The 27,384-nt window shown below is 35.3% G+C and overlaps 1 protein-coding gene across 1 annotated transcript; it reads left to right on the top strand.

The window, feature by feature from the left end:
- Positions 1-337: 337 nt before the first annotated feature.
- LOC112750373 (ribonuclease 1) lies at positions 338-3,171 on the top strand. The gene is made up of 4 exons (XM_025799078.3): positions 338-763; positions 916-1,071; positions 2,011-2,209; positions 2,810-3,171. The coding sequence occupies exons 1-4, from the start codon at positions 656-658 to the stop codon at positions 3,031-3,033; spliced, it is 687 nt and encodes a 228-aa protein (XP_025654863.1). The 5' UTR covers positions 338-655; the 3' UTR covers positions 3,034-3,171.
- The last annotated feature ends 24,213 nt before the right edge of the window (positions 3,172-27,384 follow it).

Here is a 27,384-nt window from a genome sequence, read left to right as displayed (position 1 = left end):
ATTAATAATTAATTTATTACCTTTTTGGTTTTAATCCAATTTAAATATTTTTTATTGTTTTTGGAAAGAAAATTTTTTAAGAAATTTAATAATATGTGACGAGTAATACCAAATAAATTATACAGAAACCAATTAAAATACAACATAAAAATATATATCTTTAACAAAAGATAAAATAAACATCTTTATTTGAGTGATCTCCAAACAAAAATATATAAAATAGAATAATAATAATAAAAAGTAGCCGACATGTGAAAAATAATGTGCTGCAGTTTCACACGTAAACCAAATCATAATTCATAGGCTGATTAGAAGGATCAGCATATACTGCGCAGATACGCTAAGGAGTAATACCTCAAATGGCATAGTCTTTTTATACTCAATTAAAAGGTTGCGGGTTCGAGTCTCATATCTTTGGTAAATATATATATATATACTGCGCAGATACTCTTCCTTGTTAGTCTCACTAACACTAGTAATTTAACTTGCTTTTTTCTGCCTATAAATTCATGCTTTGCATTTCCCCTTTAAAACCCACTCCACAGTTATAGTTCTACCCAGACAATCAACTTCAAAAATCAAAACCACCTTCTCTATCCCCAATTTCATTTGATTCTTTGTGATACGTATAAACAATATAATAATTGAGGCCACAATGGAGTTTAAAGAGTCTATTTTGATTAAACTTGTGGTGATGTTACAGTGTTTGACGTTAGTTCTATGTGCTTCACAGGATTTTGATTTCTTCTACTTTGTTCAGCAGGTAATATAACATGTCATGGGTTGAATTTGTGTCATATTATATTATGTTTTGAGGCTCAAAGCAATATTTTAGTAAAAAATTGTTTTCTTACGATGATGTGTGGGACTTACATTATTGAAGTTGTTAACATTTTTGGGATTTTGCAATTGTAGTGGCCAGGATCATACTGCGACACACAGCAGAGCTGTTGCTACCCAACAAGTGGGAAGCCTGATGCAGATTTTGGGATTCATGGTCTTTGGCCAAATTACAATGATGGTTCATACCCATCTAACTGTGATTCTAGCAACCCCTTTCAGCAATCTCAGGTAATGTAATTGTTTTTGTTTGATTCTATATTCTCACTGGACTCTAGTGTTGTCATTTTTATTGATGATCATACAACATTCTCATAAAATTCCAAGCTCATCAATTTACTAAACTAATAATCACCAAAACACATTTAAAGGTCTGTCTAGTTGGGGAAATTATAAATAATTTCTAAAAATTTTAAGATAGAAATATCATATTCTCATATTTAGTTCAAAATTTGAAAAGTTATTTCCAAGCAAGTTTGATTCTAGAGAATTAAAATACCATTATTTCAATTCCTACCTTTCTTCTGAATATATTTGATTTTTATAAAAATAAAATCTAATTAACAAAGTAATACTTGAATCATACACACCTTTAAGAATACAGATATTATTCAAAGGTAATATTCATAGATATCCGAAAATATCCACCTTCTCTACACAGGGACCTATAAATGGAGACCTGCGACAAAAAAGGAAAGAGGAGCGATATTATTTTTCTTAACTAGAATAGGAGATAGGGGAGGAAATGAGGAATACTAGTCCCACGGAGTTCATTGCATTCCTATTTACGAAACACATATCTGGATAAAGTTTTATGATTTTTTTTTTCTACTTTTTCTTCTCCAGACCATTTCAACATAAATAAACGAATTTATAAATCATAAACTTGTATTTGCCTTTTGCCTTTCTGTTCACTCACAAGACAAACACTTTCTCTCATTTTTTTATTATATTCATCAAGAGAGAACACTTAAAAATAATGATAAAATAACGGATATATTATAAACTCATTATATTTTATATTTTAATTCTAAAAGCTATGTCGTTTCTGATAAGATGAGTAATCCTTGGATGCAGTTCTTTTAAATCCTCAACTATTATGTCTTATTAATAAAGATTAATGATGAATTTACCACTAATCTGTTCGTGACTATGATGACATACATTCAGGTATCAAATTTGATAAGCACCATGCAAAAGGAATGGCCCACACTAGCGTGCCCAAGCGGGAATGGAATACAATTCTGGTCCCATGAATGGGACAAACATGGAACTTGCTCAGAGTCACTACTTAACCAACATGACTATTTTGAAGCAGCTCTTAACCTTAAACAAAAAGCTAACCTCCTCCAAGCTCTTACCAGTGCAGGTACAAAAAAATATAAATTAGTATAGAGTTATATCCTATATATCCTTATACAAACTAGTAAATCACATTCAGACAGCATAAATATTTTTCACACCTAAGAATTTTGGTGTCCTATTTAGATACTTATTTTATCATTCACTGTATACACAAACTTCTACCGTGGAAATAATTGTTACTAACCTGCTTAAGGAAAAAGTCAGTGCCATGTTTATAACATGGAAATTCTCAGGTACCTAGAGAAGAGATCTTATAAAAAAAAGTCACTTTGAAATTTTATTAAATATTCTAATATTTCGTGAAAAAAAAGGCAGTTCAATGCACTTTTGATATTTCATAATAGTAACTTAAATCTAAAAAGGATTGGCATGTACCTTTTATAAATAAAATGCCTTGATCACAAGGAAGTTTACTGTAATTTAACTTGAGATAAACTGCATCAATCTAAAGTAGAGTAGATACAACTTATTTTTCTCACCTTAGAGTATTTGAGTGCATGACAACCAGCTTAAATTCCTAGGTACTTTTTTAACTTTTTGGTAATTTAATAGAAATTATTTAAGTTAACCAAATTACTGAGAAACATGAATTGGTGAGATACAGGTATAAATCCAGATGGGGGATTCTACAGTTTGAGCAGCATTAAGAATGCAATAAGTGATTCAATTGGGTTCACTCCATTCATTGAGTGCAATTCAGACTCATCCGGTAACAGCCAGCTTTACCAAGTTTACTTGTGTGTGGACACTAATGCTTCAAGCTTCATTGACTGCCCTGTTTTTCCACATGGAAAATGTGCCTCCAATATTGAGTTCTCATCTTTTTGAGAAGTCTCGGACAATATTCTCTTGTTCATTTGATGCTGATATTTGCTCACATGTTGTTGTTATTCTTAAAGTCTTATCCATTTCAATTGAACTTGTAATTTGTTTAAATTGTTGAAATAAATTAATTTTATTATCCCACATCATCCATATTGAATCACCAAAAAAATATATATAACATAATGCGGAAGCGTACCTTTACTCATAAGAGTCAGAAATTGATGGAAGAATTTGGATCTTGTGGTTCTTTCGATCTTCCTCAACCAAAGCCTTCTGTATTCCTAGGTGGCTGAACTGTAACTCTTTTGATGGGGAAAGAGTAACAAAGGCGGCTTTAGTATATTGGAGACCGAAACCCTGTAGGTCTATTTATATTTGAGCATGGCACCCATTAAACCCTTAAGCCCAGATAAAATAGTATCTAAAACCCAAAAGATAATATATCTAAAATCCAAAAAAAGATAATTATCTAAGGAACAAAAGATAATATTTGGTTTTATTCTCATTTAATTCCAAATCAAAAGTAATAATGACTTATTCAATTAGCATTTATAACAATAAATGAGATCATCATTATATAAGTCATTTATAGTGAAATAGCATAATTTGTGATTACAATTAATATATGTATTGCCTACAAACAAATTAGGAAATTAAAATAATTTCCTAACAATCTCCCACTTGGGCTATACATATATTCTTTCTTGACATAATCACACCTTATAAACTTTATGCGCGCATCTGAATGCTATTTTTCTCATTACTTTAACAATCTGGTCTGTCTCATACATTAGATATGAAACTACCGCAGCTTTTATCACATTAATGTCGCGACTAAACCACGCCAATCACCATCCTAATATACTTAACGATATAGATCAAATTTGGATGAGTAATATGAAAATTACATGCCAAGTGATCTCATGCATGTCTATTTCCAGCTGGTCCAACTTTAATGAGATCAAACACAATACAAATATTGCAAAATGAACATTTTATATAACATGAAATAAACCATCAACTTAATTCTGCAGAAAATAATTCAATATCTGTCATAGGATATATAGCATAAAATAAACTCCCACTAAACCAAGGCATCACAAATATTGACACCCATCCGAGAAGTGTGCTCATGAAAGATTTTAGGGATCAATTCCTTGGTTAGTGAGTCTGCTAGCATATACTCTGTTCCTATATGTTCTATGGAAATCTGTTTTTCTTAATCTTTCTCCTTAACAACTAAGAACTTGATATCTCTATGCTTCGATTTTGTCAAGCTCTTACTGTTGTTAGAGTATAGTACTGCTGACTTATCGTAACAAAATATCTTTAATGACCTTTCAATGTCATATACTATACGAAGCTCAGTGATAAAGTTTCACAACCATATGCCATGAAATCGGAATCAGAGTACCTAATGATCTCCAAATTTTCTGATCTCTGATAAGTAAGCATGTAATTCTTTGTTCTCTTTAAATAACGCATTACGCGTTTAACATCTATCCAATCATCCATGCCTAGATTGCTCAAGTATCTACCCAACACTCCCACTAAAATGATATATCGGGACGTGTGCAGACTTGAGCATACATTAAACTCTCTAGTGCTGATGCATAAGGTTTATCATGCATTACTGTCCTCTCAAGATCATTTTTAGGGCATTGCTTGAGACTGAACTTGTCTCCTTTAGCTACGGGTGTGTCCATTGGTCTATAACTTTCCATGCCATATCTACTTAAAATCTTTTCGATATAGTTCTTTTGTGATAATCTAAGAATACCTTGAGAGCGATCTCTTAGTATCTCGATTCCTAATACAAAAGAGGCATCACCAAGATCTTTCATTTCGAATTTGTTCGATAGAAATTTCTTAGTTTCATGCAACAAGCCTATATCGCTACTGGCAAGTAGAATGTCATCAACATGTAAGACCAAAAGGATGTATTTACTCCCACTGAACTTGCGGTATACACACTCATCTATGATATTTACCTCAAAACCATGAGGTAATGACTTGATGAACATGTGATACCATTGACGGGAAGCTTGTTTGAGACCATAGATGGATTTTCTCCTTTCTCTATTGGATCTCCTTAATGACACTTCTTGAGGTTGTTGAGCTTGCTGTATGGGTTGGGATTGAGGAGGATTCTCATTATTTTTCTGTGCTGTAGCAGTATCTTGAGCAACAACAATATTCTCATTGTTCTCTTGTACTGTAACTGGATCTACAGTAGGTTCTCATTTTGCTCTTGTACTATAACTGTATCTTGAACAACAATAGGCACAAGGACCTGATCATTGTCAGTTACAGAATCCTCATCAAAAGCAACATTTCTAATATTTTCTCCCCCCCCAAACTTAACATCCTCAAGAAATCTCGCATTTCCCGTTTCAAAAATAGACCTTGATGCAAGATTGTAAAACTTGTACCCCGTGAGCGCTCAGTGTAACCAACAAAGTAGCAACTAATTATCCTTGAGTCCAATTTTCTTTCATGCGACCTATAAGGTCGCGCCTCAGCTGGACATCCCCAAATATGCAAATGCTTTATACTGGGCCTTTTCCCAGTCCAAATTTCATATGGGGTTTTATTAACTGCTTTGCTTGGCACCCTATTAAGGATGTACACTGCGGTCTTTAAGGCTTCTCCCCAGAGTGATTCAGGCAAGGAAGAATGACTAATCATACTTCTCACCATGTCTTTAAGAGTTCGGTTCCTTCGCTCTGCAACACCATTCATGCTAGGTTTGCCTGGCATGGTGTATTGCGGAACAATACCACACTCCTCTAGGAAAAGAGCAAAAAGCCCGGGACGTTGCTCACCTGAACCGTCATATCTTCCGTAGTATTCACCACCACGATCAGATTTGACAGCTTTAATTTTCTTTCCAAGTTGAAGTTCAACTTCAGCTTTGAAAGACTTGAAAACATCCAAGGCTTGGGACTTTTCATGAATTAAATATAGATACCCGTAATGAGAGTAATCATCTATGAACGTAATAAAGTACTGTTGTCCATTCTAAGAGACAGTAGGGAATGGGCCACATATATCGGTATGTATCAGTTCTAAGACATCTTTAGCTCTCTCGGCACCTAATTTCCTTTCATTTGTCCTTTTTCCCTTTATGCACTCAATGCAGACTTCAAAGTCCGCCAAATTTAGGGGTCCAAAAATTCCATCCGACACGAGCCTCTGAATTCTCTGTTTAGAGATATGACCTAGGCGTTTATGCCATAATGATGCCGAATTCTCATTTTGTTTTCGTTTTGTACCCATTTGCAGTATTTCATTATTATAGGAATTTAAGTCCAGCCTATATAGATTATCCACCAAATGAACAGAGCAAATATTATTCGAATTATAAAAGAGACTGACTTTATTGTCTCCGAACGAACAATAATAATCTGATTTGTCCAAACGAAAAACAGAAACCAAATTCCGTCTAAATGACGGTACATAAAATGTCTATAATAAATCCAAGTAAAATCCACTCGTGGAACATAATCTAAAGGTTCCTATAGCTTCGACTGCAACTATATTGCTGTCTACCACATAGATGTATCTTTCAGCATCACTTGGCGGTCGGCTCCACAGGCAACCCTGCATAGTAACACTTACATGAGTAATAGCAGCAGAATCTACCCACCAAGTATCAATAGGTGCATAACTTAAACTAGCCTCAAAACAAACGAAAGTAAGAATTATACCCTTCTTTACACGTCAGGTGGCATATTTGGTACAATCCTTCTTCATGTGTCCCACCTTCTTACAGAAGAAACAGGTTGAAACATGATCCTATTTCTTAGCCTTTTTCTGCTGAGAAGGCACATCCGCAGTAGTATCACGCTTTCTTTTATACTGAAAAGATGAAGCCATGTGAGCACTTTTAGTCTTATCCTGCTGTAGCCTCTCTTCTTCTTGCACACAGTGAGATATAAGTTTATTTAAGGACTAAGTGTCCTTCAGAGTGTTATAACTCACTTTGAATTGCCCAAAGTGTGCAGGAAGGGAAATCAAAATGAAATGCACGAGTAAGTCTTCAGACAACTCTAACTTTAGTGCTTTTCAATTTTGAAGCAAGATGAGACATTTTCATAATGTACTCCCTTATGTTCCCTTTACCTTTATACCTTATGGAGACAAGTTTGCTCAAAAGATTACTTGCCTCCGACTTTTCATTCTTAGTAAAGAATTTTTCAACATCCTTTAGGAACTGTTTGGCATCTATATCCTCAATAATTGAGCCCCAAAACGCCTCAGAAATTGAATGTTTCATGATCATAATGCTCATTCGATTGGATCTCTCCCACTTCTTTATTTTAACCTCATTGAGGTTTTTCGGAGTGGAAGTGAGTTTCTCCTCTTGAAGAGCTATATCTAGATCCATACAACCGAGGACAATCTCCACGATATCCTTCCAAACTTTAAAGTTTGAACCATTCAGCATAGGAATACTGCTAATTTGTGCAGAAACATTGGTAGCTAAAGCCATAGTTTCTGGATTAGAACAAAAAGAACATGCAGTAAACATTAGTTAAATAATGAGAAAATCTATATTGAGATATCTAGAACAACATTAATTTTTCAATCTTTGGATAGAAAAATTAACTGTAAGTGATACTCTCATTGCAGTAATCAAATATTGTCAAAATTCCTGTCACACATTAGGCCTTTATTTGGACCGACTTAATGCGCACATGGAGACTTAAACTTCGCAACCTATTTATTACCGCATATATTTTCTATTAATTGGCCAAACAATAACCTTCCTTTGGGCCGATTATTGACCGCATAACTAATAGAAATAAACAAAAGTGTGCAATGCTTATTATTTGGCCAAACAATAAACTTCCTTTGGGCCGATTATTGTCCGCATAAATAATAAGCATTACTTTATTCTTAATTAATTACCCAAACACATATTTACCTTTAATATGTGTATGTAATTCAGCCAAATATAGACCTTCTTTTGGGCTGACCAATATTCGCATGAATTACATATCACCATATCCCTAATGTTTTAAATAAATCAATTTTCACAAAAGAGGCTACTTTGGCAGCATAATGTTCAATCAATTTATTTCAAAACCAAAACTTTATAAAGTGGGTGAATATAATAATCTAAATTGTTACTAGTTTTCTTATGTAACAATTAAATAATATTTTTTATTACTCAATTTTTTTTATTTTAATATGTACACATAACTTGGCCAAATATAAATATCTTTTTGAATCAATTAATATCCGCATAAGTGACATATACATATTAATTCTTATATCCTAAAAGAATAATCAATTAATTTTATACTAAATTAATGACACACAATTAAATCTGAGACAATTATAATTCAATAATATTCAATCAATGTTTTAGAATAAGTCATCAATATTTATTTTTCAAAATAATTATATAAGCATCATCTCAAAAGAGAAAAAAAAAGGAATAACTGAAACACTATATTTCCATCATAAGTGCACAAACAGTATAACTATGTGTACAGCCAAAGTAATATGATGGTGTTTACGAATTTTCTAAGCATAACAGTACGTGTATATGCATACATATAAAGAACCACGATGGCATACATACATGAAATATGATGCACGGACATAGCAAAATTACACAGGTATATAGTGGCAATAAATTGAATCATATATATATGTATATAGTTTTACTGTGCAACAATTCCAAATGTATACGACGTACGTATATACATATATATATTAATTCAAAAGGAATAATAAACTGAATATTTTGATGATTAAATTATGAATGGTTCTGATATCACTTGTTGAAATAAATTAATTTTATTATTCCAGATTATCCATATTGAATCACCAAAAAAATATATATAACATAGTGCGGAAGGGTACCTTTACTCATAAGAGTCAGAAATTAATGGAAGAATTTGGATCTTGTGGTTCTTTCGATCTTTCTCAATCAAAGCTTTCTGTATTCCTAGGTGGCTGAACTGCAACTCTTTTGATGGGAAAGAGTAACAAAGGCGACTTTAGTATATTGGGGACCGAAACCTATAGGTCTATTTATATTTGAGTATGACACCCATTAAATCCTTAAGCCCAAATAAAATAGTATCTAAAACCCAAAAGATAATATATCTAAAATCTAAAAAAGATAATTATCTAAAGAATAAAAGATAATATCTGATTTTATTCTCATTTAATTCCAAATCAAAAGTAATAATGACTTATTCAATTAATATTTATAACAATAAATGAGATCATCATTATATAAGTCATTTATAGTGAAATAGTATAATTTGTGATTATAATTAATATATGTATTACCCACGAATAAATTAAAAAATTAAAATAATTTCCTAACCTAAATAACAAAAAAGAAAAAAATTATGTGTTACTCCTGCCAACGAAAGTGTATTTTCTTCTTCAAAGTTGAGTTTGATATATTTTTTTTTATACTTTAATGGCTCGTTCTGCTCCCATACAAGGGAAGTGATACACAAAAAGTTGAGTTTGACTTAGAATGTGGTGTTGTCAAGTGAGAAATTGGAGTTAATACAATTTTAGACTGACGCAGGGTCAAGAATCCTAAATATTAAGGTTCTGAAAATTAAAATGAAACCGGTTATTAAATCATTTTAGTTATTAAATTTAGAAATTTAGTCGGTTCAAGTGTAGTTCAATTGAAATAATAAAAATATAATAAAATAATATATAAAATCTTCTTGGGTTAATTCTTGTCGAGGTATAACGCGTCTGAAATGATGCCAAACTCCACTCTTTAGGATGAGATATACGTCAATCCACCAAAATGACTGAGTGTGGATATCCTCATTCTGTAAAATTTTTTGTTTTGCCCTAAAAATTAAAAGGAATAACTATTAAACAAAATACCACTACTGTAGGTCTAACCCAATAACTAAGACTAAAATAAAATTAAAGGGAATAACTAGGGGTGGCAAAACGGTCGAGCCCGTCGGGCCGATTCGCTAGACCCCCTAAAAAAGGTGGGTCGGGCTAGGATTGAAACCCGCCAAATTAAAACAACCCGCAAAACTCACACCGCTAAATTGGCGGGTTTTGGCGGGGCGGGGCGACCGAAGATTTTTATTTTTTTATTTTTTTAATTAAATAAAAGAGTGATTACTATTATAAAATTAATAATTATAAAATTTTTAAACATTTTTTTTCATTTTTTGTTTTTATTCTTTTTTGAGTTATTAACTTTATTTATTTTATTTTACAATTTTGTACATATGCTCAAATTATGTGACTTATTTTTTAAAATAAAGATGATTCTATTGACAAATATTATTTTGAACAATTTTATTGAAGTTAAAAATTAAAAAAATAGTAAAAAATTATATTATAATTTGACTATTTTTTATTTGTATTTAATTTTTTAATTATTATTTTTTGGTTAATTTTAATGCATTTTATTTTTCAAAGAAAAAAAAAAAGAATCAAGCGGACTAGCCCGCCAACCCGCCAATCCGCCATAAAGCGGAGCGGGCTAGTATTTTGAACCCATTTTATTTGGCGGGGCGGGTCGATCCACCCTGTTTATGTGACGGGCCTAGATGGGACAGGGCGGGTTGGGGCGGGCTGGCCCGCTTTGCCACCCCTAGGAATAACTATTAAACAAAATACCACAACTGTAGGTCTAACCAATAACTAAGAATAAAATAAAAATTGTCTTAATAATCAATAATTTCCTTCTCATTCTTCTACACGTTGTATCTCTTTCTCTTTTTTTTTTTTAAAACGTTCTTTATTCTTCAAGAGTTCAAGTTGCAGGTGCTTATCTTCAACCTTTACTATATATGTGCATCTATTGTCTTTAACTCTATTGTCCACATTGCGGACATAAAGCAGAGGCAAGTCCCGTAAAAGAATAAAAAAAGAGGGAGTTGTTTGTATAAATATCGGATAATTAATAAATAATTAATTAATAAATTACTTTTTATTCAAAAAAATTGGAAAGTTAAATTTAATAAGTTAGAAGAGTAAAAATTAATTAAAATATAAATTTTGACACTAATTTTAAAGAATTTAACCTAAAATTGAATCGAACAGACCGAATTAATTAGAATCAGACTCGAATCGAATCCTAGACCTAATGGTTTCAGCCATTTCTTCCTTCTCATAATAAAAAGATGCTGGGCAAGGAAATAAGGGGAAAGAAACAAAGAAAATTTGCAAACCTTTGGTTCTTATTCAAATCCTTGTATCTTTCAATTCGGGGTTTCGATTGACGAGCCGTCAACAGCTACGCATTCAACTCGGAATTCTCTACAAAACCCACCAAACAATTTGGTAAGAAAATCTTAATTTCACACCTAGTTCTTCCTTCTCCAATATCGAAAACTTTAAGTAAATGTGTGAGATTTTGTTAAAATTTGGTGTTTAGAATCAAATTAGTCTTGTGGACTTACTGGATTTTGTCTTGAATTTTTGTCGATAAGGTGAGGAACCACTAACTCTTGCAAATCATTTATGACTAGGAATCAAATTTTTGAAAGCTCGCGTACACGAGAGTACGCACGCGACACAAGCCCCCTATTTTAGCCAAAAATGAGATTTTTGAGTGCTAAGTTAATCCTCTAATTTTTCAAACCTCTATAACTACCTTCTAGGACCTAATACGTAGTTTTTAAATATAAGAAAGGAGACGGGACCTATAGAGAAAGGTTGTGAAGAAAAAGAACTTGGATTGAGGACCTTAAAAGAAGTTAAACATGGTATGAAGTGATAATGTAAGTTAAGTGTAAGAACCACAACTAATCAACCGGTTAATTAAGTGACTATATTACCCAAATTAAATTTTTAAAAAATTAGAGTGAGAATTTGAGGATTTAAATATGATTTTTGGATTCAGTAGGTCTTTCTGAGTCAGAAAATGTGTTTTCTGCGAAAACCGTGAAAAAACTGCGAACTGGCAGTCAAACCAGTTCAAGTCTGCCCGGTGCTGCGCGAGAAAAAGCAAAAACAGTCAAAAACCTTAGAAAAATGTTAGAAATGGAAAACCGGGCATTAATTTTAAAGGTTTAGCCCGAAGTTGGACCAAACGGGCTAAAAATGCTAACGTGTTAGATCGGATCCAAGTTGGGCCCAAGCCCAACATATAAAAGGGTTCATTAAATGAACCCAATAAGCAACAACACTCAAAAACACACACACTCATGCTGAAGAGAAGGGGAAGAAGAGAACCCCTTGAGCACTATTCACTTCAATCTTCTCAAGCTCATATCTTGAGCTATAGAGTTCCGATCGTCGCACCGTTTGCGACTATGCGTTCCTTATGAAGAGGTCTACAAGATCCACCCAAGAAACTGGTAATGAAAGCTTGAATCCTTCTCAGTTATTCTCTCCAAAATTTCGAGTATTAGGGTTTTGTTTAAGTGAGAATTTGTGATTTTTGGGTGTTTATGTTCATTCTAATCCTTGCTTAGCATTGGGTTTTGGCTTCCAAAGCTATTGAGAAAGGTAAGAACTCTTGAACCTTTGTGAGATTATGGTTATGTTGAGCCCTAGGTTGATTTATGGTAATTTATATGTATATAGCTTGATTATTGTGAGTTTGGAGCTTGTTGGTGTTTGTTGGAGTTACATTGGTGGTTGGATTGTGGTTGAAAGCTCATTTGGTGCTCAATTTTGAGTTTTGGACACATTGGAAATCGGCCAAGGTATGGTTTCGGTTTCCTTTATGTAGTATATAATATTCATGGACACTTAGGCTAGTGACCCATAGGATAGGCTTGAATTAAAATGATTGTTGATGTGTTGAATGTTGATGCATGATGGTTTATGATGAGTTGATGAATGTTGGGTTCAACTATGATGATTGATAATGATATGATGATGTTGAATGATTGTATGGATTGGAAAGTTGGTTTGTTATGATAGATGTGGTGTTAAAGTTGATGAAATGGTAAATTTGAATGTAGTTTGATCATAAGTATTATATAGTTGATGTTGAAGCTGAGAATGATGAAAAGTGAAGGAAACTGTGATAATTTTGGTGTAATATGATACAAAGGGTTGATTTTGATGAGGAATGGAGTATTGGGAATGGCTTGGTATGGTTTGGTTCTGTTTTGCAAGAAATTGTGGATTTTGGTAAAAGTGGCTTTTTGGTGAACTTTGGTTGATCATAACTTTTGCCTCAGTTTTCAAAATTGGTTGAATTGGTGTAGAATTAAAGTTTATTGAAAACTCTTCGAAACGATATAAAGTTTGAAAATTTTGGAATTTTGTAGAGGAAGTTATGATCATTCAAAGTTGGTGTTGAAAATCTAAAATTTTACAAAGTTGCAGAATTTTATGATTTCTGATATGTGCGTGCGCACATACCTGCGAAAATCTTGATCTGTGCGGATGCACAGACCTGTGCGCACGTACAGACAGGGAAGTGCGTTCTGTTTGCAGCACGAGCACAGCTTGTGCGCGCACATATCTAAGAAGAAATTGCAACCTGTGCGTACGCACACCCCTGTGCGCACGCACACGTTGGGAAGGCTAGTCTGTTGAGGGCGATAGCACAGGTTGTGCGTGTGAACAAACCTTAAGAATTTTGGTACCTGTGCGTACGCACGCCTATATGCGTACGCACACTTTTAAAAATCTTCCTGGGCATGCGCACGCACACCCCTGTGTGGACGCACATGCCATGTTTCTCAAATTTAACTTTGTTTTTAACTATTTCACCTTTCCAACAAGATTGTAAGCCTCTATAACACTATTTTAAGACTCTTGGACATAGTTTTGGGCATTTACAACATGGGAAAGAATTTAATAGATTTAATTTGATATTGTTTAGAAAGATTAGAAAACGGAGAATTAGGTTTCGGGTGTACTGAGGATGGTTTGATGGTATGTGAATAATGATTGATATATGAGATGAGGATGGATGAGATTGGAATTGAAATGTGAATGGACAGTGGTTGAGATGAGTCTAGGACTCTGACTGAAATGATGGATCCACATTATATTGAAAATGTTTTCTGAAAACTACTGATGTATCATTTTATATGAGATTATGAGAAGCTATGCGCCCGGCAGGGACGGTGGTTAATCCCGCCTATCGAAGTAGCGGCAGCGGCGGCGTAAGGACGGTGGTTAATCCCGCTTACGTTGAGATGCGAGGTCGGAGGCAAGAGTATCCCGCTCGCATCCCTTCGGATCTATAGAGCATGCAGGCGCAAAACCCTGGACAGTGATCCGAGCACTATATCTCGGGGGTTCCCATTAATGATTCTGAAGGGCGACATCTCCATGGAGATGTGTCGGGTTGGCAGTTGAACCGACAATGTGATATCATAGCCAGTAGGACAGGCATTCATCATATGCATTTTCTATCTGCTTGTTTGCTTTGCCGACTTGTAATTGTATGCCTATTTGTATAACATGTCTAATTGCTATTTGAGTTACTTGATTTATATGCTTCTACTTGTGATTTACTTGCATTGTATATAATTGTGTTTTCTACTGGGATTGAGGAGGTTCGGAAGGCGGTGGCGATGGGATCGCACGGAAGATCGGTTGGTGAAGGCTGTGGGATAGCGGTGTTTGGTTAGAATAGAAATCCCCTAAGATAGATTACCCAGTTTATTTATGTTAAAAGGTTTATAAAATCATGTTTATCCGTTTTAGTATGCCTTAAGATTGAATCTTGTGATGGATATGAAGTCTAGGTTTGCCTTTGGCGTCCCGGGGTCTTATATCCTACATCACTGGGCACTGTTACCATACTGAGAACCTCCGGTTCTCATACCATATTTCTGTTGTGTTTTTCAGATGCAGGTCGCAACCCACCTCGGTGAGTTATCTGATTGGGGACAGAAGCAGAGGATCCGGATACTTCTTTTGATGCTTTTGATTTATTTTGTATATGTCTCTCTCTTTTATATTTTGTTTTGCCTAGAGGCTTGTATTTGAGAGAACAAAACTTGTATAAGCTGTTTTTACTATCTGGCTTCTGTATGACTGTATATGGCTAGCCGGCTTAAACTCCGTGAGCCGTGGCTAGATTTTTATGATATTATACTATTATATTTTGATATACTGTATCTATTTCTTGTGCTTTAAACTAGTAGCTTTGTTAGTACGTTTTGCACTTTTCAAATCCTGTTTTTGAACTATATATTCTTTATCGGGCTTCTAGACTATATTAATCCTTTCTATATATTATATGTATGAGCTTAGAACTGTCGTAATCTCTGATTAACCTTTGCCTTATGACGCGAGGTAAAGCTTAGACTAATTAGGGTACATTGAGAAGTGTAGAAATGCTGAGTTTTATGATGAAATGTTGAGAATGACAAATACGACATGATTGAGGATGATGAAATGTTGATGAATTATGATTAATGATTGATTTGAGATTGAATAAATTCTTGAATGAGATATTTGGGCAGTAGTAAGAATTGTGGTTCGTTCCGTTTGCTCCAGGTTAGTGATTGAGATACCTGGGCAGTAGCAAGAATTGTGATTCGTTCGGCTTGCTCTGAGTAAGTGATTGAGATACCTGGGCAATAGCAAAGATCGTGGCTCGTCCTGCTTGCTCCAGGTCAGTGATTGTGACACCTGAGTAGTAGCAGCAGTAGTGAATTATTCCACTTACTCCACTTACTCTGGGTTAAGTGGGTAGTAGTAAGGGGGTTGTGGCTCAGTCTCGCTTGCTTTGATAGGTATTTTTGTCCAAGGTTAGCTACCAAGACATGTCGGATTTGGTTATATAACCGACAGATGATATCATCAGCCATAAGGCAGGTATTCATCATGTGCATTTGTTTATTTTGTTTGAGTTTGCATTACTTGAGTTTGCCTATTTGAATTACTATGTCTACTTGCTATCTGCTTTATGGTAGCGCGGAATTACACTTCGCACTATTGAACCAGCAAGTACACTGGGTCGTCCAAGTAATACCTGAGTGAGTCAGGGTCGATCCCACGAGGATTATGATTTGAATCAAGCTATGGTTATCTTGTAGATCTTAGTCAGGCGGATAGAATAATTGTTGGATTTGTTTAAACGCATAAAAAGAAAATAAATAAAATGTTACTAGGTTGATGTGTTTGCAATGATAAGAAGATGGTAAGGCTTGGAGATGCTTTGTTCTTCTGGATTAATTCCGGTTTTACTGTCTTCTTCAGCTATGAATGATTTCTTCTATGACAGACTATATGTGATTAACATCTTTTTTAAGAGATCACTAATACTCCTCCAGATCTGAACCCCAGGGTTAGTACGGATCCAGCCTGATTGAAGGTGAAGCTCCTGCAATTCATTCTCCTTGGTGATCCTACTCAAAACACCACAGACAAGGTCGAATCTTATGGATCAGAGGATGCTGCGCCTTTGGTTCTAGCCTTTACTACAAAAACTCTAATCTCCCCATACTTCGGCTGAATTAGTGTTTCGAGAAGTCCCCAACGAAGTCGTGGATTAGTCGTCTAAGAGATGTATAATCAAGCTAGTGGTTCATCATTGTCCAATGAAAGACTCACTCTGAACCCATGTAGAATGAGATAACCTTGTGCCAGTTCAATGCATTTATATTGATGAAGAACGAAGATACATCTTAGAATAGAGAATCAAACACGGATTGAAATAGAATAGTAATACATTTATTAATCCATAAAACTCAGCAGAGCTCCTCCCCTCAACCTAGGAGGTTTAGAAACTCTTACTGATAGAGAATACAATCATAAAAAGTGTAAAGTGTCAAAAGGTTATGAACAAGGGTGATCCTTGTTCTATATATACTAATCTACTGACTAAGGATTACATAAAAAGGCTAAAACAGTCTTTTAGTGCTAAAATCTACTTCTGGGGCCCACTTGGTGAGTGTTTGGGCTGAGCTTGATTGAGATCCACGTGCTAGGAGGCCTTTAGGGTGTTGAACGCTGGCTAGGGGATCCTTCTTGGGCGTTGGAACGCTGGCTACTCCCCTGTGGGCACTGAACGCCAGAACAGGGCAGGAGGGTGGCGTTAAACGCCAGTTTTGGGCCTTCAATTCTGAAGCAAAGTATAAACTATTATATATTTCTAGAAAGCCTTGGATGTTAGCTTTTCATATCCGTTGAGAACGCTTCATTTGGACTTCTGTAGCTCTAGAAAAGCTCTTTTGAATGAAAGGAGGTCAGATCCGGACAACATCTGCAGTGCTTTCTCTGTCTCTGAATCAGACTTTTGCTCCAGGTCCTCAATTTCAGCCAGAAAATACCTGAAATTGAACAAAAATACACAAACTCAAAGTAGAATCCAAAAATGTGAATTTTACACTAAAACCTATGAAAACATAATAAAACTTAAACAAAACATACTAAAAACTATATGAAAATGATGTCAAAAAGCGTATAAAATATCCGCTCATCAGAACACCAAACTTAAACTGTTGTTTGTTCCCAAGCAACTAAAAACAAAGTAGGATAAAAATAAGAGTAAGATACAATAAATCTCAGATTTTTCAATGAAGCTCAGTTTCAATCAGATGAGCGGGACTTAGTAGCTTTTTGCTTCTGAATAGTTTTGGCATCTCACTATCCTTTGAAACTCAGAAGTGTTTGTCTCTTTAGAAACTTAGAATCTAGATGATATTATTGACTCTCCTAGTTCAGTTCTTCTTTATTCTTGAACACAGCTTTTAGAGCCTTAGCTGTGATTCTAAGCACTTTGTTTTCCAGTATTACCACCGGATACATAAATTCCACAGACACTTAACTGGGTGAACCCTTTCGGACTGTGATTCAGCTTTGCTAGAATCCCCAGATAGAAGTGTCCAGAGTTTAAGCACACTCTTTTTTGCTTTGGACCACGACTTTAACTGCTGAGTCTCAAGCTTTTTACTTGACACCTTCACACCACAAGCATACAGTTAGGGACACTTCTCATTTGAAGTGTTGAGGCCAAGATTTTATTCTTTTTAGGCCCTCCTAACTATTGATGCTCAAAGCCTTGGATCCTTTTACCCTTGCCTTTTGGTTTAAAGGGTTATTGACTTTTTGCTCTTACCTTTTGGTTTAAAGAGCTATTGGCTTTTTCTACTTTTTATTTATTTTTTTTCACATGCATATATTTTTTTTCTTTTTTTTTTCTTTTATTGCGACATGTTTTTTCTTTTTTCTTTTTTTTCTCTTTTTGCTAATTTTTCTTGCTTCAAGAACCAAGTTTTGAGATTTTTCAGATTACCAATGATACTTCACTTTTATCATCATTCTTTCAAGAGCCAACATTCTTAATTTCAATTTCAAATATGCACTTTTTATTCATACATTCAGAAAACAAAAGCAATGCCACCACATCAAGATAATTGCACTATTCTTATTATATAACTTGAAATTCATGTATCTCTCAATTCTTTTCAAATAAAATTTTCTTTTAAGTAATGGTGAGTGATATATGGAACATTTTATCACTTTAAGACATAGATGATTATGCAAAAGAACAAGAGAACAGACAATAAAATATAACAGAAAATAGAAAAATAACATAAGAAAAGGGAATTAAGAGAATGAATCCACCTTAGTGATGGCGGCTACTACTCCTCCTTGAGGATCCAATGTAGTGCTTAATCTCTTCAATGTCACGCCCTTGTCTCTGTTGTTCTTTCCTCATAGCCCTTTGATCTTCTATAATTTCATTGAGGATGGTGGAATGCTCTTGATGCTCCATCCTCAACTGATTTATGTTAGAGTTTAATTCTCCCACAGAGGTATGCCATTGATCCCAATAGCTTTGAGGAGGAAAATACATCCCTTGAGGCATATCAGGGATCTCATGTTGAGGCGGTTGCATAGGCTCATGTGGATGCTCTCTAGTTTGCTCCATCCTCTTCTTAGTGATGGGCTTATCCTCCTCAATGAAGATGTCTCATTCTATGACAGTTCCAGCTAAATTGCATAGATGACATATGAGGTGAGGAAACACCAACCTTTCTTTGGTGGAGGGCTTTTCAGCTATCTTGTACAGTTCTTGAGGAATCACCTCATGTACTTTCACCTCACTCCCAATCATGATGCAATGAATCATGATGGCTCTATCAATGGTCACTTCTGACCGATTGCTAGTAGGATGATAGAGCGTTGGATGAATTCCAATCATCATCTAGCTACAGGCTTGAGGTCAAGCCTTCTTAGTTGAGTAGGATAGCCTTGGGAATCCCTTTTCCACTGTGCTCCTTCCACACAGATGTCTGAGAGCACTTGATCCAGTCTCTGATCAAAGTTGACTCTTCTGGTGTAAGGATGTGGGTCTCCTTGCATCAAGGGCAAGTTGAACGCCAACCTCACATAGACTAAAAAGCGATCATCTTATCTCTCACATAGACAAACCAGCAATCATCTTATCTCTCACATTACGATCTTTGAACTGCAACTGGCAGATGTCCTTCCATGACCCCCTGTACTAGGCAGTTTCTGAGATGATAGCATCACATTAGGATCCAAGTTATGACAAGAGCATACAACTTTCTTCCATAGTGGACATTCCTCTTTTGAGAATCGCCACCACTACTTGAAAAGTAGGGCTGTATTCCTTACCATGGCATCACCCACCCTCAATCTTCCTAATTTTTTAGGAGCCTAAACCACTTCCCACTTGATCACTGGCAAACCATTCTTACCTTCCTCCTTGCTTCATAGGAATTTTCTCTGCAATGAAATCAACTTTTCTACTATTGCTTTCGGCATCTTATATAGGCTCAAATAGTATACCAGCAAGCTATTCAGTACTGCTTTAATAAAGACTAACTTACCCTCTTTATTGAGTACTTTTTCCTTCCACAAGCTAACCTTCTCCTCTACTTTATCAATTATTGGTTTCCAAGTGCTCACTCGTCTTGGGTTTGCTCCTAAGAAAATACCAAGATATCTTATTAGAAGTTTAGCCTCCTTACAACCCAATAGGTTGCATATATTGTAGGTCCATGGATGTTCGCAATTGATTGGGATCAAACTTGACTTATCGAAGTTGATACTTAACCCCGACAACATCTCGAAACATCTTAGCAACTTGACATAGTTTCTGATGGTCTCCTCTTCCGGCAGACAGAACAATATAGTGTCATCTGCAAACTGGAGATGTGATAACTCTACATTATCCTTACCAGCCAGCAAAGGCGATATATGTCTGTTTCTGATTGCCTCCCCAACCATCCTATGCAAGACATCAACAACAAGTACAAACAAAAATGGAGACAGTGGGTCACCTCGTCTCAAACTCCTTTCCATCTTAAACGGTTTTGTTAGTGAGCTGTTTATCAAAATTGATATAGAAGTTGTACCAACACATTCCTTCACCCATTCCCTCCATCTCCAACCAAAGCCCATTGACGTGGCGGAAATTGGCGAGTTAAGAATTGTTATAAGATATGCGTTGCAAGTATAGTTCTTAACCAACCAGAAATCCGCTTATCAATTTAGAAGGGTTGTCACAAAAATTAAAATTAAAATACCGGGAGTATGAATCCCAGGTCGTCTCCCAACGAGTTGCAGAAAGGTGTGCTATTTTATTAATCAGATGTTTTCAAAAAGAGTTTGAGTTGAATAAGCAGGAAATTAAATTAGAGAAATTAAGTAATTTAAATAAAAGCCTTGATTGGGAGTAGATTAGTTAGAAGCCCTATTCTTGTTGCAGTACTCTCAAGATTAATTGATAATCGAAGGTTGTTCTGTTTAGTTATCCCTTACTAGGTGAGGGAAAGTCAAACAAGTTGGAATGCTGTTTCTATTCACAAGTCCCAATCCGCTTACTTGGAAGGACTGGCGTTAGTGACTAGAGAGCAATCCAACAATAAACCCAATTCCAATTTCTCTTTTGAGCATTCCAACTCAAGGGTTCCTTTCAATCAACTCCCCTTCAAGTTAAGGAACTACTCGCTCATTGTGAATGTAGAACTCATAACATAGGAAAGGGAATTAAAGAAAGACATGATAAATAAAACTTCAAAGGAATCAATTAAAAGTAAAAGTAACTCTTGTATTAATAAATTCTAAAATAATCCAATAGTAAATTTGAGTAAATCAAAGGACATGGAAGAGTAAAGCCAAGTAAAGAAAACGAACTAGAATGACGAAGTCTTGATGAGGTAATAACTCTTCTCAATATCCCAATGCAAAGAGCAATAGAATTAAAAATCCTAAGAACTATGAATGTGTAGAGAGAAAACCTAGAAGATGAGTAAAAAAAACTAGATCTAAAAAACTCTAAATTTTGTAGAATGAATGTTGTTTTTATTTCTGCATGTTCTCTGGCTCTAGTCTGCTTTTCTGGGCCGAAAACTGGGGGTCAAAACAGGGCCCAAAATCGCCCCCAGCGAATTCTGCAGATTATGCGTCATTCGGCGTTTTGCTTTGCCACGCGGGCACGTCGTCCACGCCTCCGCGTAACTTGTGCTTTTCCAATCCGCGCGGTCGCGTGAGTCATGCGGCCGCGTCACTGCGATTTCCTCTCTTCCGCGCGGTCGCGTGAGCCATGCGGCCGCGTCACTTCTTGCTGGTTATCTCCTCAATTTCTTGTGTTCCTTCCATTTTTGTAAGCTTCCTCTCCAATCTCCAACTCATTCATGCCCTATAAAGCCTGAAACACTTAACACACAGATCACGGTATCGAATAGAATAAAGGAGAATTAAAATACATAATTAAAAGTCTCTAGGAAGCAAGTTTTCAATCATGTAATATTTTTAGGAAGGAAATATAAATGCATGCTAATTATATGAATAAGTGGGTAAAGATCATGATAAAACCACACAATTAAACACATTATAAACCATAAAATAGTGGTTTATCACCCATCTTCTGTAACACTATATCCATGAAGCTCCACTTAACTCAATCATACGCCTTCTGAAAGTCTAATTTAATGATCGCAGCTTTCTTCTTCTTCATCTTTAACCATTGTACTGTTTTTGCACGCAATAAGTGCCCCGTCATGTATTTTTCTACCCTTGACAAATGCACTCTGAGTCTCCCTTACAAGACCTGGCATCACTGATCTCATCCTGTGGAACATCACTTTAGAAATTACTTTATACACGCAACCTACCATGCTAATCGGCCGGAGGTCCTTAATCTCTTTGGCTCCAGTGAACTTTGGTGCTAGGGCCACCCACGTAATATTCGAATCAGAAGGCAGCCTTGATGAATAAAAAAATTCCAGTACAGCTGATGTGAACTCTGCACCAATGTCATCCCAGGACTTTTTAATGAAATTCATGTTGTACCCATCACTTCCAGGAGCTTTAGATGACTCACAATCCCAGACCGCCTCCCTATACCTCCTCCATTGACGGCATTCTCTCCAATGCTGCAGCCTCTTCTTCGTTGATCCGATTTACCAATCCATCCCTAAACCCACAACCGACGATCTCTCTTGATGATACAAAGCCTTATAAAACTCTCTGATTGCAATCTTGATCCGCGCTTTATTTCTTATCAGCTTTCCATTAATTACCAATGCATCAATACTATTATTCCTCCTTCTTGCCGACGCCAAGTTATGGAAGTACTTAGTGTTCTTATCCATATTCCTCGCATGCCTAGACTGCGACATTTGCTTCCAGTGTATTTCTTTCCTTACATACCACCACTTACAACAGCTTACCAGAGCCTTTCTTCTAGCCTCAACTATATCATCATACACTCCATTGCCAGCCATCTCATCTACCTTCTTTATCTCCTCCTCAAAGCGTTGAATTTTCTTGTCCATGTCACCAAAATTGTCCTTATGCCATTCCCCTAAAGGCAGCATTAAAGCCTTCAATTTCTCTGTAAACTGCAGCTCCCCAAGATTCCTCCATTCTTCCCTAATCATTCTTAAGAAACTCTTATGTGTAAACTAAGAATCTAAGCTTCGAAAAGGTCATGGTCCACCTCTGAATTTGGAATCCTCTACTATAATCGGGCAGTGATCTGACAAACCTCTTGGTCCACCTTTTAATTTTATTTTCGAAAATTCCTCAAGCCATTCTACACTTAACAGAACTCTATCAATACGACTGCAGGAGCGGCCTCTGAACCAAGTAAATTTCCGATCATACAACGATAAGTCCACTAACTGCATATCTTGAATCCAATCCTTGAACTCTTCTATCGATGCTGTTAACATGTCCTGACCTTTCCTCTCTTCAATCCGGAGAACCTCATTAAAGTCTCCCATATAACATATCCGACCTCGACATAACCCAACTATAAAGCTCAGTTCCTCTCACATAGCCAGTTTCTCTATTCTAGTATGAGCACCATATACTAAACAGAACGTATAATTGAACTCATTTTTTAAAAACACTCCTTCAACAAAGAAAGCAAAATTTTGATAATACTTCTTGAGGAACAAGTATTCATGCATGCAACAATCACAGGGATATGAAAATTAATCGAGCTCTCTTTATGTGCCTTGATATATGCTCCAAGAGCCAGGTTTCTCTTAAATCAACTTTATGGAATTTTGAATTTCAAAATACTAAAATTGATATCTCCTTATGTAAGACAATCTTTAAAATTCAGTTACCTATTTGTTAGTATATGTGTTGTTATCGGAAGTAATGCAGAAATTTTTTTTCAAAAATTGATTTCTAAGCCGATTACCATTTTTCCTTTAAGGGCCTGTGTAGATTAAGTTTTGCCTTAGGATTAATGGTGTCTTATTTAAGAGATGATAGTGTTTTATTCTCCCAACAAAAGTATGCCTCTGAACTATTAGCTAAAGTAGGGATGTTATCAACAAATTCAATGCCAACACCCATGGTTTCGTCGACAAAAATTGCACTCTAATGAGGGCCTTGTGAAAATTCACAATTATATAGATCTATAGTTGAAGCATTGCAATACTTGACAACCACCATCTAAATTTGGCAAATTCAGTTAATAGAGTATCTCAATTCATCCATAACCTAATTAGTCAGCATTGAAAAGAAGTGAAAAGGATCTAAAGATTCTTTGAAGGTACCGTTAGCCAGGGGTTGATATTTTCTAAATGTACTGACTAGCTACAAGCTTTTGGCTTTTGCAAATGCAAATTGGGAAGGAGAAATGGAGGATCGAAAATCAATTATAGGCCATCGTATATATCTAGGAACTAACCTTATATCTTGAAAGTGTCACAAACAAAGCAAAATTAGTAGAAGTAGCATAGTAAAGTAACATATTCTATCTTCAACAAAATCCGAAATAATCTCTATTCTGCGGCTGCTTGAAGAATTGATGGTCTCTCAAAAGATGGTAAACATATTGTGATAATCAGAATGTGTGTTTTTTAGTTGCAAATTTGATACTTCATAGTAAGTACCAATATTTGGAACTTGATCTTCATTTCTTTTTTTGATGTGCTGTTGGTATATTTTATTACTTGAGAAATAATGGAGCAGTTTAAATTTTATTATATTATTGATGGATTTAGAGATACAAAAATTTATATTAATAATTTAATTTAAATAATTTATTATTTATTTATTTAAACTTATTAACGTTAAATTATTGAATTTCTGAACTGGATTCTGCTCTCAGAAACTTGGTTAGCGTACTTATTTGCTCTTAGGGGACTATTTTAAAAATTATTAAATGCACAAAAATATTAATTATTAAATTAATTATTATATATTTTTATATATAAATATAAGTATTATTTAATTTTTTTTAATATGTATTTTACATGAATAATTATTTTTTATGCGTGCTTAGAATAATTATTCAAGAAAATGCAAGAAGTTAAATAAAGCGATTTATACAGTTACAAGCTTTCGTTGGAAAAAATTTGTTTCCCTGTGAGAAGAATAATACATCTGACACGCGGAGACGTTAGAAGATGAAATCACAATGTGCTATGCACCTTCATTGGCATATCCAAAATAAAAGTTCCAGTCTCATACGCCATTATATATTTATATTCCACTTAGATCTAGATCCATTTTATCAACCAATGAGACTACGAGACACATATGTATTGCTCTTTTGAAGCTTAACATATATTCATGTTTATGTATATATATAATGTTTCTGGTAGTTTACCCACATCTAATGAACTCATCAACAGCCAACAGGGAAATTATCCAATCATAACAAGTCAATCACCATCAATTTGAAAACTAACTATACTATAATACATATAACATAATATATATAACAAATATGCTATTCTTAGAATTAGTTACTAAATCAACTATCAATATATTTATATTTTAATATATATTTTATTTTAATAACTAATTTTAATAATTAATTTTAATGTATACGTAATATATATATATATATATATATATATATATATATATATATTTTGAAAGAGCCTAGCAGCGGAAACGACACAAATGTCCAACACAAGAATAATATGGAAGCACTCACAATACAATATGGCAGCAACTATAACAAGCAAATATAGCAAGTAAAGCAATAATAAGAACACACCGAGATTTTAACGTGGAAAACCCTCTCAATGTGAGAGGTAAAAACCACGAGTCGTCCAGACCAATGAAATAGCTCCACTATAATCAAATGAGGTACAAGAGAGTCTCAAACAAAGCACAAAAATGTGCATATAACCAGCCAAAACATCAAAGCACCAAAGCTCACAAATGAAAAGCAAGAAGATGAAATATACCCAAAAAACAGAGCTACTGTCGAAGCCAATTTCTCTCTCTGCAGACCTCAAATTAAAATCTTCACCGTCCAGAATGAAGAACAAAATGTGAAGAATCTACAGTTCAAATTTCACGTCGATCCAACGGTAAAAGAATGAGAAACTACCGTTCCAAAATTGCTGCTCTGTGTAAAAATGGGAAACCTAATTTCTCTCTTGCGAAGCCAATTTCTCTCACTGCAAAATCTCCAATCAACATCTCCACCGACCAGAATGAAGAACAAGATGATAAGAACATGCAGTTTAAATTTCAAGCCGATCCGACGGTGAACAACTGAGAAACTGACATTTGAAATTTACTGCTTTGGGCAAAAACGGGAATTCTGTTTTTCCCCTTCTCTCTCACTTGGTGGCTACTCTCTCTTACTCTCAATGACCCCCAAAAATCTGAACTAGGGTTGTGGCACAATGGATGCAAGAGACACCCTTAAAATGTTGGGCTTGGGCCTCACAAAGGAGAGAAAAACCCAACAAATCTCCCCCTTCTTGACTAGGTGGAGGCTCTCGCCATTCCGGCGATCAAACAACATGTTTCAAACTTTTCTCTTGACAATGCTTTTGTCATCATATCAGCACCATTGTCATCAGTGTGAACTTTCTCAAGTTCCAACAACTTTGAATCTAACACATCCCGTATCCAGTGATACCTAACATTAATATGTTTAGATCTTGGATGAAAAGTAGAATTCTTGGCAAGATGAATAGCACTTTGGCTATCACACAACAACACATAACGGTCTTGCTTGAAACCAAGTGCTGCAAGAAACTTCTTCATCCACAACAACTCTTTACATGCTTCAGTTGCTGCAATAAACTCTGCCTCTTTGGTAGAAAGTGCAACACACTTTTGTAGCCTTGACTGCTATGAAATAGCTCCCCCTACAAACTTGACCAAATAACCTGAAGTAGACTTTCGAGAATCAATATCTCCTGCCATGTCTGCATCAGTAAAGCCAACTAACAAAGGTTTCTCACCACCAAAACTCAAACTCAAGTTAGTTGTACCTTTGAGATATCTCATAATCCATTTAACAGCATTCCAATGTTCTTTACCTGGATTAGAGAGAAAACGACTCACAGTACCAACCGCATGAGCAATGTCTGGTCTAGTACATACCATAGCATACATCAAGCTTCCAACAGCTGAGGCATAAGGAATTTCATCCATGGCTTGTTTCTCCTCATCAGTGGTTGGACACTGCTTGGTACTCAACTTAAAATAAGGAGCAAAAGAACTAGCAAAACATTTGGCATCATTCATGCCAAACCTTTGAAGCACCTTCTTTATGTACTTCTCCTGTGACAAATAAAGCTTCATGGAATCTCTATAACGAGTAATAGTCATGCCCAAAATTTGTTTGGCAGGACCCAAGTCCTTCATAGCAAAGAACTTACTCAACTGTTTCTTCAACTCATTAATCCTCAAAGCATTCTTGCCCACAATCAAAATATCATCCACATAAAGTAAAAGAATGATAAAATCATCATCAGAAAATTTTTGCACAAATACACAATGATCTGAAGTTGTCTTACGGTAACCATGCTTCCCCATAACAGATTCAAACTTCTTGTACCACTGTCTTGGAGCTTGCTTCAACCCATAAAGACTCTTCTTAAGCTTGCACACAAAATCTTCCTTTCCTTTAACAACAAAGCCCTCCGGTTGCTCCATGTAGATCTCCTTGTCTAAATCACCATGAAGAAAAGCTGTCTTCACATCCATTTGCTCAATCTC

Source organism: Arachis hypogaea, chromosome 15, assembly GCF_003086295.3.
Source record: "Arachis hypogaea cultivar Tifrunner chromosome 15, arahy.Tifrunner.gnm2.J5K5, whole genome shotgun sequence".
Lineage (NCBI taxonomy): Eukaryota > Viridiplantae > Streptophyta > Magnoliopsida > Fabales > Fabaceae > Arachis > Arachis hypogaea.
Note: the sequence above shows the minus strand (reverse complement) of the source record. Positions and strands in the feature narration are given on the sequence as shown.